Consider the following 15,874-nt stretch of genomic DNA (forward strand, 5'->3'; position numbering starts at 1 on the left):
GTTTGTTGTGGGGTCCAAGTCAGTGTGTGGTTTGGGATAGTGGCACGGTAGCTGGATAGGGGCGGCCGCATGAGGTTGGGGAATGGTCTTTGTGCTCTGTGTTTGGGTGGGTGGTATGAGTGAGGCGGGTGTTAGGGTCCTCTCAGATATCGTGGAAGACAGTAAGTGAGGGGGGTCTTTGCAAGCTGCTTTGGATGAAAGGGGGGAGAGGAGGACGGTGTGGAAGGCATCCCATTTGGTACCTTCACACACGTACATCAGGGCTAATGGTGGTGAGTCTGCAATGAAGAGATCGGTGGCTAGAACTAACCCTGACCCTTCTGGGCTGGGGGATACAGGTGTGGGGGCGACCAATAGGACTGGGGGGCAGGGATCACTGGGAGTTTCTGCACTGCTGAGATTGGTGACTGAGTGCATCCCTGTCTCTCCGGGGCCTGGGGGGGACCCGTGGATGTTTGAATCCGATGTGTCTGGGCGATGGGGCTCGAGGTCGGAGTCTGCAGTGATCGGTTCGGAAGAGTTTGTTATGGGATTTTGCGGAGGAGTTAGAGTGGCATCTAGAAACTGAGGAAGAGCGGTTGCTGTAAGTGTGCTATTCTTACTGTTTACTGCTTTCTTGGGAGTGGGGAAGATCCTGTCTATGGAATCGAGATTAGCATTGGAGGCTTGTATAAGCATCTTACCGTTCTTGTAGATAGTAATAGTGGCATTCGCAAGGCATATGTCAGAGGCTGTTACCGATAGTTTGAGGGCTTGTGATTTTTTTTTCGCTTTGGAGATTTGGGGCAATAAATAAAAGATATTTCTCCATTGGGCATGTTTTTCTGTGTGAAAGATAAGGTCTTTGGATATTGCGCCTCTACTTATGCAGAAGTATGGGACTAAAAAAAGAGTCTCGGGATGGGTTATCATTAGTCTGTGGTTGAACTTCTTTGCGGCATTTTTGGAGAGGTTGGGCGGCTAGAGGATGGTGAAGGAATGGTGGCCTGAGGGTTCAAGGTCTTTTTCCATTTTTTTATATTTCCATTGTGGGTAGATTTTAGTTTTCGGATTAGTTAAGCTATGCCCTACCTTAATTGATATCCCACTTTGCTGAACACATCTCTCTGCCTGTTAAATGAGGAGATAGGGGTGTCGGCCCCTTCAGTGTGAATCAGTTTGAGATGGCCCCTCTGTATATTCCCTCCATCTGACTCTGCAGTGTGGTCCCTTTTTTTTCCCTTTGAATTAAGTAGTCACGTCCTAGATCTATCTCAGCTATGTAGTCCACTTTCGTTTTCCGTTGAGTGGACCGCCGTGGGTGTGTAGTCCTGTTTCTTTGTTTATCAGCAGATTATGATGATCGGTCCTTTCTTTGTTATTATTGAGGGGATAAACTGGTGTTGGACTCCACACCGTTTGTTGAGGTGCTCCAATTCACTAACTACATGAGGCCACCCCACAGACATCAGCCAGGCATGATCATATGAATATATTCAGACTCCCGGGCTTAATTACTCCCCCGTGCAGTTATAAAAGGATTCCAGGCTACCAGAAAGGGAGGAAGGGCTTACCGAGTATGGGTGTTATTGCCTTCGATCTTTATGAGGCGTCTCCGCACAATGAATGAAATGAAAAGTACAGCGTCACTAGTGACATCACGAAGCACAACCTCTTGTCTTAGAGCATTTTGTGTAGTGCCCACGCATTTGGACACTGTAGGATAGATATCCGAAAATGCTTAAAATCTTAGAGGAAACATTTTTTTAAGTTTAAAGAGCTTTATTAAAACAATTAAATAACAAGGTACAGAATTATAAAAGTATTCATGAGAGCGAAACAAAAGGTATCAAGCAATATATAAATTAAACAAAGGATGAAAACTTGTTAATTCATACATTATCATGAGCATAACCGATGATAGAACAAAATTAAGGAGTATGTACCATATTGCAATAGCATTTTTTAAGAATGTTCGAGGAAAGAAAGAAAGGAAAAAGAGGGTAAAGAGAAAAAAAAAGAAACAAGAGAAGAAGAGAGGAAAGAAAGGAAAAAAGAAGAGAATAGGAAAAAGAAATATAGAAAGAATCAATATCCATATCAAATATTCAGAGCCTTTCCGTTAATGAACAATATAAAATCTGAGAAAACAATATAAATTCAATAGAATATGAACAATCTGGAAAATATTGAACATGGTGCTCAAGGCAGCTGGAATGCAAAACTGCTATCCTTGGTACCTAATGCATTGGAGGATAGGTGATTAGTAAGTGGAGACCAAAAAGCTTCTTTACAAAGGAGTTGCTGCGATGTAGTTACGGAGGCTCTATCTAACCTACTTTCTGAAAGGGATATGTCTTCTTCTAATAAAGAACAATCAGTATAGGCAGAAGAACGGGGAGGAAGTGCTTCAAGAAAGGATTCCAATGCCGCGCCGGAAGGAGATGACTCAGGAAAATCTAATGTCATATAGAACTCCGTAAAGCATTTGAGAATTTCCTCATCCTTGAAATGATTAACACCGCCGTCGTCTATGATGTTAAGTATTTTAGATCGTTGGAATTTTACCTTCAAGTAGTTCGCAAGCAATTTACCAGCTCTGTTGCGACCACCATAAAACTTTGAATTGACTTTAAGTACGACCCCAGAAGCTTCCTCTGTGGATTTTTTATTAAGGCTTAATTTAGCCTGAACTAGTTTCTTAAGTGTATCCTCATTATTGGAGGGAAAGTAGGCATGTTCAAGAAGTTTAATGGAAGCTAATAAGGAAGCTGATTCCTTGATGCTTTGTTTCTTTTTAACCGTGACGTAATCAACGATGAATCCTCTGCCTGTTGCCTTAAAAGCATCCCAGATAGTGTGGAAGGCGATATCGGGATTGACATTCCTGAGGAAGAAATCTGACAGAAACTCTTTAAAGCGTTCCAGAAAATTATGATCTTTAAGTAAGTAATTATTGAAATGCCAAGTGGGGACTTGGAAAGATCGGAAGGAAGATCTAGGTTAATCAGAACTGGGCGTGATCAGAGATAAGGATGGATCCAATTTCAGCATTAGTTAGATTGGAGAGGAGATGAGGACTCAAAAAGTATAATCTATTCTAGAAGAGGAGTTGTGAGTAGGGGAGTAAAAAGTGAATTCTAAGGTATCCGGGTGGAATATTCTCCAAGCATCCACCAAACCCCTCGAGTGAATTGTATTTGTAAAAGTTTTTTTCCATTTTATTGGGAATGTATATAGCAGTTGATTTTCTATCTGTGAAGGGATCTACAACATGATTGCAGTCCACACCCACCAATAGATTAGCATCAGGACATGAATGGAGGGTATGCGACATGGACTGCCAAAATTGTGAATCAACATCAGTGGGGCCATATATATTGAGTAGAGAAATAGGAAAACCATTAATAGTGGAATGTAAAAGGAGCCATCTACCATCTACATATTTCTCCTCCTTCTCTAAAACAAAAGAGAGGGACTTATGAATTAAGGTGACCACTCCATTCTTCCTATCCTTAGCCAGGGAACAATAAACGTGACCAACCCATTGTTTTTTTAGAGAATTAATGTCATTATCATTGAGATGGGTCTCTTGAAGCATCGCAATTCTGCAGTGCAGCCTAGACAAATCAGTAAGTACCCTTTGTTTCTTAACAGGGTTTCTCAAGCCTTTTACACTCCAGGAAACAATTTGAACATTATCGTTCACGATAAAAATAAGAAAACATTAAGTACCAACATATGAAAAACGAAACCATTTGAATTGAATTTTAAACATGTGGAAACAAGCAAAACTATATACAAGAAAATGAGTATTGAAAACCAATAAGAAGAAGGGGTAATAAAAGAACAATGAAACAGAAACAATAAGAAAAAAACAGAAGAAGTCAAAGACAGAATTTTGCAGAAAAATAAGGAATATACAAAGCAACACAGAGAAGAAAGAAAACAATTGAAAAGAAAAGGAAAAAGGAATGAGAGTTAATGGTATATGAAGAGAGGTTGACATGAAGCCGGAAGACTTCAGTCAAGAGTGACAGAATACAGATCCAAAGGAAAAAGAGTAGCATACGGAGGTGAGGAGCAGCGAAAAGAGGACAGATGACCGATCCAATGAAGACACCAGGAAACGACAAGAACCAATAAACAAGAAAACATGAAGAGCAGGGAGCATAATATAAAATAAAACAGGAGGAGGGAATAACTACCAAAAACATAGAGTGACAGAGATAAAACAATCCAACGACTGTAATTAGAATATCTAAAGGAAGGATTGACACTTACCAAACAATGAAAAAACTGTACACAGTATGGACAAAACGGGACGGTAGGGGGGAGGAAAACATCAAAGGGATGAATCTGTACAAGAAAGAGAGCATCTGTGGAGAAAAAAACAAATGTAGTGATGAGAAATAGCTGTCCGTGAAGGCAAACAAACTACGACAATTTACAATAGAGGAAAAAACAACATGCCATACTGACGAAAATGGTAACTACAGTACAATAAAATGAAAAAGAAAAACTAGAAAAATTTAACACGAAACAAAACGAGACATATCTCAGGACCCTCTGAAGTCCATTTTGTCCCCTTTGTGTCGGGAAATAAATTGTCGTAGATCCTCAGGACGATCAAAGGAGTAAGAACGTTCTTTGTATGTGACTCTGAAGAAGCAGGGATGTACCAGGCCATATCTAGTGTTCATGGATTGGAGAGCCGGACGAAGAGACAGGAATTCTTTGTGACGAGCAGCAGTGGCGCGGGCCACATCCTGGAAGAAGAAAACTCTTTGGCCGGACTATAACATTTGCTTTCTAGCTTTAGCTGCTGAGAGGACCATTAACCACTCGGTATACTCCAAAAATTGAACAATTATCCCTCTAGGACGATTGACCATTGAAGTAGAAGAAGAGCCACTGGGTCTTGGGCCGATGCGATGTGCACGCTGCAAATTAAGATTAGTACCGTCTTTAAGGCTGAAAATTTTTGGGATGTGAATTTTTAGAAAGGCGAGCATATCCGAACCTTCCTCTCCCTAAGGAATAGCGTAAATTCTAAGGTTGTTGCACCTATTTCAGTTTTCGAAATCTTCTGTTTGTAACTTAAGATGATCTCTTTGGACATAGCTGCAACTTGAGGAATCGCATCTTGAGTATCACTAATCCTCTGTTCCACCGCAGATACTCTGGATTCTAAGTTGGACCATTTCTCTTCCATCCTTGGAATAGTAGCATTGGTATCAATAACAAATGGTTTAATAAGTTTGAGCTCTTCCATAAGGTCCTCCATTGTGGAGATTTGGTAGAAGAGTTAGGTTCTTTCTATTGACGCTTAGTAGCAGCAGCATTGCTAGAGTCTTTACGAAGAGAAGACATAGTTGTTGAGGTGCTCTTCTGACCTATAGAGGGAGAGGACTCCATAAGAACAAATATATAAAAAAGTAGTGCAGTCAAAAAAGGTGGCAATGTGAAGAAGTGAATTGAAATGTCAAATAAAGAACAACAGCTAATACAAAAAATTAAAGCAAGCCTGTTATCATGTAGGCCTGCGTCTGCTGCGGAAAGAACAGACAAAAAGATCCTCAATACTGAAAAGTTGAAGGTAAAAGGGGTAAGAGCCGGCCCCAAGAGGTCCAGAAATTGCTAGGAACGCCAAGAAGAGGACAGGTAGTGAAGAAAGTCCTCTGAAAAAAACACCACAGCGAACTGATGACAAAAAAGCCAACTTTATCAACCAGATGGTGAAAAAAAATCAGTAGAAACGTGACAAGTAGACTTAGTCGCAGCTGTCCCATCTGAAAAATATATAAATGACTTAGGCAAAGTCTCAAATATATCATGTAAGCATGAAAAAATAAATGTTGGTTACACCAGTGACATAGCTGACAGCACAGGAAATGCACCATGAAGAGTGACACCACAGAAGGGTTTCCTCAGAATAAGCACTTGAGAGAGAAGTTCCTCATTAATGTAGAAGTTCCATAATATTCAGTATCTTTGTGACACATTGTAACAGCTCAGCAGGTTACCAACGATGAAACTGCAGTACAGCGCCCTCCCGCATCACAACACACAAGATGATGGACGGAATGTTGCACATTGGCAAAACATTCACGCCCAGTCACAGATCTGGGTTTAATCCATCGTCATTTTGCTCACCACACCACCCCAGTTCAGACATGGCCATATGCAAATCAGTCTTGACCCTGTGCCTCATGGGAAAAGTCCAGCCCGAACTGCCAAGCCATGTCTTCACTGGACCGGAATCAAGCATCCTAGGACCGGTTTCGGGGTTTCACCCCTCTTCAGCCAGGAAAGCTTGACTCCAGTGGCTAGTGAGCACGGGACCCATGTCAGGGCACATACCCTTCCCACATAGGGCAAACACCAAAACACACAAGATGATGGTGGTGAGCAAAAAACACGATGAATTTGGGCCCAGATCTCTGTACTGAGGTGAATGTATGACATTGTTCTGCATTCTGTCCATCAACTGTTGTTTTTGCATTTGTCACCCCGAGTGGTAAGGGAAGGCTCAGACGTGAGCCCCGTGCTCACCATGCCACTGGAATCAACCTATCCTGGCTGAAGAGGGGTGAAACCCCGAAACTGGTCCTAGGATTCTTGGTTCAAGTCCTGGGAGGACCTGGCTTGGCAGTTCGGGCTGGACTGTTCCCATGAGGCACAGGGTCAAGACTGATTTGCATATGGCTGGGTTCACTCTGGAATGGCATGGTGAGCAAAAAAACAATGGATTTAGGCCCAGATCTCTGTAGTGGGGTGAAATGTATGACATTGTTCTGCATTTTGTCCATCAACTGTTGTTTTTGCATTTGTCACCCCGAGTGGGACAGGTATGCTCAGATGTGAGTCCTGTGCTCACCATGCCACTGGAATCAAGCTATCCTGGCTGAAGAGGGGTGAAACCCTGAAATCGGTCCTAGGATGCTTAGTTCCAGTCCAGGTAGGACCTGGCTTGGCAGTTCGGGCTGGACTGTTCCCATGAGGCACAGGGTCAAGACTGATTTGCATATGGCTGGCTTCAAAACTGGAATGGCATGGTGAGCAAAAAAACGATGGATTTAAGCCCAGATCTCTGTACTGGGGTGAATGTATGACATTGTTCTGCATTCTGTCCATCCCGCATCACAGGCACCATTGAGAAATTTAGAAATGAAGAAATTAAGGCAGCGTCCCACTGCAAACAAAATAGAGGGTGCTGCCAAGAATGCAGAGTGGAGCGAGGCGCGGAGGAGACAGGGCGACAGAGAGCACCAAGAGAAAAATGAAAAGCGGCTACCTGTGCCCCCGCGCCCGCTCCACAAAAGCCGTCAGTCCATGGCAGTCCGAAGGCAGAAAACAGCTCTGTTGGGCAAAGAGGTCTCGAACGAAGCGCGGAGCCTCAGCCGGATGCAGCCATCTTGTGGCGACTTGAGCCACGTCCCCCCCAAGAGGAAACATTTTTAACCAGGTCAGTTAACCTTCTGAAAACAAACACTGAGGTGAGTGGGTTAAACAAGAGCAGGTTGGTTAGAGATGTGAGCAGGAATGTATGATGTTACTACGCCATCCATTACCACGCAGTAGGTTACAACGTGGACGTTACATCGTCCGCGTTGTTACCACGCATGGCTTTACATCGCAAGTCGTTTCTACGACTTGCACTAGATGGCGCGCTGGACTTATAAATAGTATAAATTACTATTCCTACTCCAGTTAGCTCAACAGCAGGGAATGTGTTGGATTTATAATCCTACACATTCCCTGATGTTGCGCGCCATCTAGCGCAAGCCGTAGAAACGACTTGCAATGTAATGCCATGCGTGGTAACAACGCGGACGATGTAACATCCACATTGTAACCTACCTGCGTGGTATTGACAGCGTTGTAAACGCTGTTTCCCTGTGAACAGATTTCTTGTGACGCGCCCAGCTCCATACTAACTGGTAATTCTCTGAGTTATGTGTTCTGCAGAGGAAGAGCGGCAACAGCTTCAGGTTTATGGAATCTGAAGCTATAAACGTGATGGGCGCGCCCTCTAGTGGTCGTATTTATGAACTGCAGCATACAGCTTGAATTACTCTCTGTCTCCCGGTCAGCAGACAGTCCTCAAGGACTGTCTGCTTCCGCCCTAGAGGTCCGGTGCACTGCATTCAGTATAAATATTTCTGTGATGAACACCGGATCAGGGAATAGTCTGAGGTGCTTCCAGCAGTGCAGCCCTTTATACCATAAACAGCCTTTCTCTTATATTGTGGGGAATCGAAACCACTGCTTAAGGCAGGAAAAAGCAAGGTAAAGCAAACGTGAGTTGTGTTCCCCAGAAAGTAAGGCGGTCAAGATTCCTAATGACACGTCCTCCTCCAGCGGCAGTCTCTAGCCTTACTTTCTGGGGAGCACAACTCGCATTTGCTTTACCTTGGGCTGATAATTAATTACGTATGCCCTTTTCCACATGATCGAGGACCTCATTGATTTCACATTGAATTTCCTGCAAAATCGTCTTCACATTACCTTGCGTCTTCCTGAATTCCATCAGGCTACCGTTAGCCTCCACTCCATGAGGCCACTTCGAGGGAATTCACCCCTATATTGGGCTGTCAACACATCCCTTAGCCTTGAAGAAGACCCTCTTTGACATCAAGTAATCAGGCTGTTGTCAGGGTCGAAACGTCGGCGATAACGTTTGGTTCAGCTACAATAAGTCTCATGGTTCTGAATAATGAGCAGCTATGCCGTCTACCGGAGACATTGATTAATGTTGTTCTGACCATTTTTTCATTTGCAAATCCTTCTTGATAGGTTGTATATAATTCACCCTTACACCTGTCTATAAAACGATCACAGCACCACAGTCACTGAGCCCTCCACCTCACTGTATTTTATTTCACTATATTTGTGCATTTATTTTTGACAGCCTTGTAAAAACATACTCTGATTGCCTTACTTAGCGACATTTCTCCTGTCATGTTAGGTCAGGAACGCCCACTTTGCATCTCATTAGCGATGCAAAGCTGGGCGTTAAGATTTCGTGCGCTAAAGCTATAGGCGATAAAATTATTGCCGCTTTTCGGCCGAAAAACAGCCGCAAAAGCGGCGATAATTTTCTATCGCCGCCTTGTAAATATGCCTAGAGAGAGAGAGCGTGGTGAAAATTAACATCTAGACCTGCCTGATGTGGATTCCCCGGTTACTTTATTAAATAGCTGACGTCACGTGAAACATCAAAAAAAATATTGACATTATGGGGCAGATTTACAAGACCTTTGCGCCACTTTTGCGTCACTTTTCCCATGTTAAATGTGACGCAAAAGTGGCTCAAGGGGCTTGTAAATCTGCCCCTATGCCTTTAGGGAAATTCGTAAAATCCCTCTCCCTCGGGCCTCTCATGTGGTGTTACACTACAGCCCCAGCCACAGCAGACGCTGAGGCGGCACATTTGACCCCCCCTCCCCCTCCCCGCCCTTCCAATCCTGGCAGATATCTTCGCTTCAACAGTTTCAGGTTGATGGAGTCTGAGGATATAAACGTGGTGGGCGCGCTCTCTAGCGGTCATATTTATGGACTGCAGCATGCAGCTTGAATTACTCCCTAGCTCCCGGTCAGACCCCGCCTCCCTGCGCAGCTCAAGCAGGACTGTCTGCTTCCGCCATGGACGCCAGTGCACCGCATTCAGTATAAATTGTTCTGTGATGAACAAGGGATCAGGGATTACTCTGAGGTGCTTCCAGCTGTGCAGCCCTTAATACAATAAACAACCTTTCTCTTCTCTTGTGGAGAATCAAAACCACTGCTTAATGCAAGAAACGTGATGCCGTTGGGCTTTTGATGGTATTTTTAAGCGCACGTACTCCTGTACACATTACTGCAACGCACGTACTCCTGTACACGTTACTCCAGCGCACGTACTCCTGTACGTAATAACGAAATGAGTTCAAAAGTACATTACAGTCTCTATCAGTTCAATTCGTGTCATCCCAGACAGCACCTGCTTGTGCCGCTGGGCCGAGATTGTAATCAAGACAGCCACTTGAAGTGGCAAGTCACCGAGCCCACCTTCACTGTTCATTAAGTTATCATCATCAATCTTAGTTCTCGCATCAGGGTCATGCTTTGCGCCAGGGTCAGGCTTGGCACCAGGGTCAGGCTTTGCACAAGAGTCAAGATTTGCACCAGGGTCAGGCTTTACAACAGGGTCAGGCTTTGCATCCGGGTCAGAGTTTGCATCAGGGTCAGGCTTTTTACCCGGGTTAGGCTTTGCACCAGGGACAGGCTTTGCACCAGGGTCAAGCTTTGACCCAGGGTTAAGCTTTGCACCAAGGTCAAGCTTTGCATCAGGGTCAGGCTTTGCACAAGAGTCAGGATTTGCATCAGGGTCAGGCATTGCACCTGGGTCAGGTTTTGCACCAGCGTCAGGATTTGCATCAGTGTCAGGCTTTGCACCTGGGTCAGGTTTTGCACCAGAGTCAGGATTTGCATGAGAGTTAGGCTTTGCACCAGGGTCAGGTTTTGCACCTTGGCAGTGCTAGTCATGGGTAACCAGCCATCTATGAGCTCTTGGAACACCTATTGGCTGTGATCCACGTTCACTGGTATGTATACGCGCTGTCCTCAGGACATATTTATTCATAAAGTGTTATAGCGCGAACATGACCCATGAGAGTATCAGCGCGCTCTGCATGTGGTCAAGAAGGAAGAAACAGATAAAACAAATAACATAATCAAGAGCGGAAGAGGATGTGGTGAGTCTCAAATTGAGGGGGAGACCACCACAGTGTCCAAACTACCCACTCAATAAACAAGACCCAAACAGGTGAGTCATTTACATGGGTATAGGTAATGTGCCGTACTGGGCCGGCGAGTAGAGTCCGTGAGCTCCGAGGCAAATAATCTTTCAAACTTTTAATCTGTGGGATCAGAGTCACCCTTCAGTTAGAAGCTGTAAAGGTGCTCTGTAAAACGCTGGTGAAACCCATATTGCCTGCAGAACCTGGACAAAGCAAGTCCATAAAGTGACAGCGGATCGATCAACCAAAAAGGTACTTTGTGTACAATAATAGTTTTACTTATTGTTGGACACGTGAATTTAACTTGCACATGTTCCAATCCTCTGAGCACGAGTTACTTGCAAACACAGTGAAATCTGCAAGCACATGAGATACATCACCACATCATACAAGATATGTGTGAGAAGGTGGCCTGATATGTGCTGTCCACTAGCTCTAGTGGGCACCCTGTATCAGTCCAAACAACCTCTTATGATGATAGGTTAAAGACAACCTTTATTTTATTGAAAGCTACCGTAGTGGTAGCTATGGAGAGCAGCCTTCAGGCTAAGTCTTGAAGGAATGTAAAGCAGCTTGTTTTACCAGATCAGAACCTCCTGAATGACCAAATGAAAGGACAACCACACCAGGTATATATTCAAAATATATGTATTTAAGGTTAAACACACCCTTCTAGTCTCTTTATGAGACTGGAGTTCGAAGTACTTTAGTTACAAGGGTTTAAGCATCAGTAAAAGCACAAATACACGTATGGGCCCTAGGGGCGTACCAAACCATATACTAACAAAATGGTAAAAGAACCACGACTGAAATAGGCACTAGGCCTATTGCCTCTAGAATTGCTGGGACCCCAAGGAATCACCCAAGGTAGTGACACAGGGGACCCACGGGGACTGTATGCAGTGTGGAAACACAACCGTGGGTTCCTGTTATCTTCCATGGGCAATGTCGCGGTTGGAATTTTAAAGATTAGGGACACTTCTAATCGAGTCAGGACCAAACCCATTTGGACTTAAGAAGTTCTAGGGCTAGCACCCACGAGAGCACCGGAGTACTCGAGTTACCTCACCCAGGGAAGCCAGGTGCATAGGTGTCTTTTGGTGTCGGGTCATGTCGTCGATTTCAATGGAAGCCTGCAAAGAACTGCTGCTGCCGTGAAGAGGAGAAGTGTCCGGAGAGATCCAAGCCTGGATCTAGGATGTAAGGAACCTGAAAGCAGAGGGGACAGAGTCTGGGTCACTAGCCAGTGACCGAGGGCAGGATGGACAAATGCCCACAGATGTTGGGTGCTTCAGGTGAGTTGATGGGTGTCTTGACTCTTCAGCCACGAGGTCCAGGAGGCGTCAACAAAGTCCACGAGCCGGATTCGATCTGTCCCACAAAGTTTGTCGAGTGCTGCGGTGTCGGCGACCAGAAAAGACCCAACAAGCCTTGGCAACGGCAAGTCACTGGAAATCAGAGAAAGGACTGCGGTGCAGACCAGCAAGGTCTGAGGGACTCACCCAGCGTGGGTAAGTCAGGGCACGTCTGGATCAACCAGGAACACCCAATCAGAAAAGGAGTCACCTTCGTGGGGACCTGCTAGCCAATGGGCTAGTGATCGCAAAGGAGTCTCAAGCAATTGCACTTGAAGCTGGCCCACGAGTCACTCGTAGAGTGGAGGCCAACAATCTTCAGTGCAGGAGGTGCTCAAGGCTGGAGCTACGCGGAGCCCAAAGCACAACTTCAAGGATGACCAGGAAGGTGGTGTTGCTGCAAAAGATCACGGTGTCCAGGGGTCATGGTTCCACGTCACCCACGATAGCCACAGGCTTCAGCTTTGCTGTGGACTCAGGGTAGCCTCGGAGAAGTCTGGAAATCCACTTCTAGGGATGCAGAGACTTCGGCGTCCGGCGGGAGCTTCAGAATTGCAGACTGGTCAGTTGCTTTTTTGGTGCCTGCCAAGCAGGGGAGTCACTCCTTGACCCCAAAGGAGATTTCTTCCGTCTTCTAGTCGTAATAGAAAGTCAAAGGTCCAGGATATATGTTGCAGAGAATCGTCCAGGGTAATCTAAAGTCCTAGGGACTGGATTCCTATACTTATACTAAGTTTAGGGGATGGACTAACTCTAAGGCCCCACCTATGGGTGGGCCTGGGGTGGGGGTGGTTACACCCCTTCCCCTTTGTCCAGTTTCGCGCCAGAGCAGGGGCTTGCCCCTGCAACCGGTTTGAACTGGGCTATGCACAGGGGCACCTTGTGTGCCCCAGGCAGTGTCTCAAAAGCATTCTCTGAATGCACCCACTCTGCACCAATACACATCTGCCTGTCTGGGGAGGTGGTTACACCACCCTGTGACAGGAAACTTATTGTCCAGGCCTCCCCTGCCAGAGTTTCCCCCAGCAGCAGGAGGCCAGACCAGTGTCTATGGCAGTGGCATCCATTTTGTGATGTCAGGGCTTTGGAAAGTTTTAACCGGGCTTAGCAAGTGTGAACATGTCTCTCCCTCTAGAAGGGTGGAATGCTACCCCCGCCACCAGGACTGGCAGGGGGGTAGTATTCCAAAGCGTTTGACACCAAACATGACATGTTTTGATGCAGCCATCCCAAAGTTAGCATTTACCGCGAGGTTATAATGCTCTTAAGAGTATATGGTATGGCTGTATCACAGAACAGCCCTAAGGAAGTATTTCCGAATGCTGCAGAGGGGCTCAGCTCATGCTTGGGCACCCTCTCACATAAAACCAAGAACTCTGCCTTCAGGATTGTCAAGGCCTGCTATAGGAGTGGCTTATAGGTTTATATGTGTTTGTATAAGGTAGTGATATAGGTAGCCTATACCACAGTAAGGGGTGCAAGCACACCCTTACCCAAGCTGCAGTAGCAGACCTGTGGTGTCTTTTTGGAGTGCTTACCAGGGGTGGCATAATACATGCTGCAGCCCCTGGTAGGCCTCTGAGGTACCTATGCCCTAGGTACATAGTATACCATATACTAGGGGCTTATAAGGCACTCCAGAATCCAATTAGATATGTACCTAATGTACATGGAAACCATTTTAGAGAGGAATCAGCTAGGCTGTGGTCCTGATTAGCAGGGCCACAGCCAGACTAAGGTCGAAAAACAGTGAAACACCAGAAAAAAGTGGGGGTACCCATGTGAAGCAGATCCTACTCTCCTACACCCCCCCCCCCCCACCACCCAAATGCAGGGACATTAAACTAACCTTGACCAGTTGAGTCTTCATGTTCTAAGTGGAAATACCTAGAGAGTCCATCTGCATTGGCATGGTTACTCCCAGGTCTATGTTTCACTGTAAAGTCCATCCCCTGTAGGGAAATGGACCATCTAAGCAGTTTGGGGTTTTCACCCTTCATTTGTTTCAGCCATAAGAGGGGCTTATGGTCTGTCTGAACAAGGAAGTGAGTGCCAAACAAGTATGGCCTCAACTTCTTCAGAGCCCAAACCACAGCAAAGGCCTCCCTCTCAATGGCTGACCGTTTCTCTCTAGGGGTCAGCCTTCTGGTTATGAAAGCTACTGGCTGATCCTGACCTTCTTCATTCAATTGTGACAGTACAGCCCCAACCCCCAATTCAGATGCATCAGTTTGAACAATGAACTTCTTGGAGTAGTCAGGACTCTGCAGAATGGGAGCAGTACACATGGCCTGCTTCAGGTCATCAAATGCCTTTTGACAGCTAGCTGTCCACTGAAACTTTTTGGGCATTTTCTTAGAAGTTAAGTCATTCAAGGGTGTCACTATTGATCCATAGCCTTTGACAAATTTCCTATAGTACCCAGTCAGGCCTAAGAAGGCTCTCATCTGAGTCTGGGTAGTTGGAGCAGTCCATTCCATTATGGTCTGGATCTTGCTCTGCGATGGTTGAACCTGGCCACCACTTACAAGGTGGCCCAGGTACACAACCTGACTCTGCCCTATCTGCTCTTAGTAGCCTTGATAGTTAGGCCTGCTTTTTGCAGGGCCTCCAAAACATTCCTTAGGTGGACCAGGTGATCCTCCCAGGTGGAGCTAAGGACAGCAATATCATCTAGATATGCTGCACTAAAGGCTTCCAGGCCTGTGAGAACTGTATTCACCAACCTTTGGAAAGTGGTAGGTCCATTCTTCAAACCAAAGGGCATTACCACAAATTGATAGTGCCCACTAAGGGTAGAAAATGCTGTCTTTGGCTTTGCATCATCAGCTAGTCTGATCTGCCAGTAGCCAGCTGTCAAGTCAAATGTGCTAAGGTATTTGGCTGAGGCCAAAGTATCTATAAGCTCATCTGCCCTTGGTATTGGATGGGCATCAGTCCTAGTGACTGCATTGAGACCCCTGTAGTCCACACAAAACCTCATCTCTCTTTTCCCACCACTGGTGTGAGGTTTTGACACAAGGACCATGGACTAGCCCAAGGGCTATCTGAGGGTTCAATCACACCTAAATCCAACATTTTTTGGACTTCTGTCCTGATACAGTCCCTGACATGGTCAGGTTGCCTATAAATCTTATTTTTAATAGGCAGACTGTCCCCAGTGTCCACTTCATGAGTGCACCAGGTAGTCTGACTTGGAGTCGGTGAAAACATGTGTCTGAACTGATTGAGAACCTGTCTGCAATCAGTTTGCTGCTGGGCAGTGAGGCTGCCTACCAAGGCTACACCATCTACTGACCCATCATCAGGGTTCTGTGAGAGGAGGTCAGGGAGTGGGTCACTCTCTTCCTCCTGTCCCTCATCAGTTGCCAGGAGCAAGCCCATGTCAGCCCTGTCCACATATGGCTTTAGCCTGTTGACATGGTGAACACTATGGGGACTCCTAGGGGTTCCAAGGTCTACCAAGTAGGTAACCTTCCCTTTCTGTTCAACAATAGTGTGAGGTCCACTCCACTTGTCCTGGAGAGCTGCTGGGGCCTGAGGAAAATAAAAATCTATGAGGCCTATATGTCCCCATGTGCCCCCCAACGCGTATGTACACATGCATGTAACCTATGCATGTCCCCTCCATGGCCTTTCCTACCATGAAACATATGCTATAACGTGGCCTGCCATCATCCAGACCCCCATGAGAGAAACGACAAATCCGTATTGAGGCCTACACGTTTGCATCATGTTTTCCTGCACCACATACAA

The 15,874-nt window shown here is 45.6% G+C and overlaps 1 protein-coding gene across 3 annotated transcripts in view; it reads right to left on the reverse strand.

Moving 5' to 3' along the window:
- The window catches only part of LOC146863647 (uncharacterized), a 435,045-nt gene that overhangs the window by 164,916 nt on the left and 254,255 nt on the right, over nt 1–15,874 (reverse strand). For all 3 annotated transcript variants that reach the window (XR_014969063.1, XM_085627730.1, XM_085627731.1), the window contains exon 4: nt 4,264–4,358. Coding sequence is in view for 2 of the 3 variants with exons in the window: in XM_085627730.1 (XP_085483856.1) it covers nt 4,264–4,358 (95 nt within the window). In the remaining variant the exon portion in view is untranslated. The remainder of the gene's footprint in view (nt 1–4,263; nt 4,359–15,874) is intronic.

Source organism: Triturus cristatus, chromosome 2_1, assembly GCF_964204655.1.
Source record: "Triturus cristatus chromosome 2_1, aTriCri1.1, whole genome shotgun sequence".
Lineage (NCBI taxonomy): Eukaryota > Metazoa > Chordata > Amphibia > Caudata > Salamandridae > Triturus > Triturus cristatus.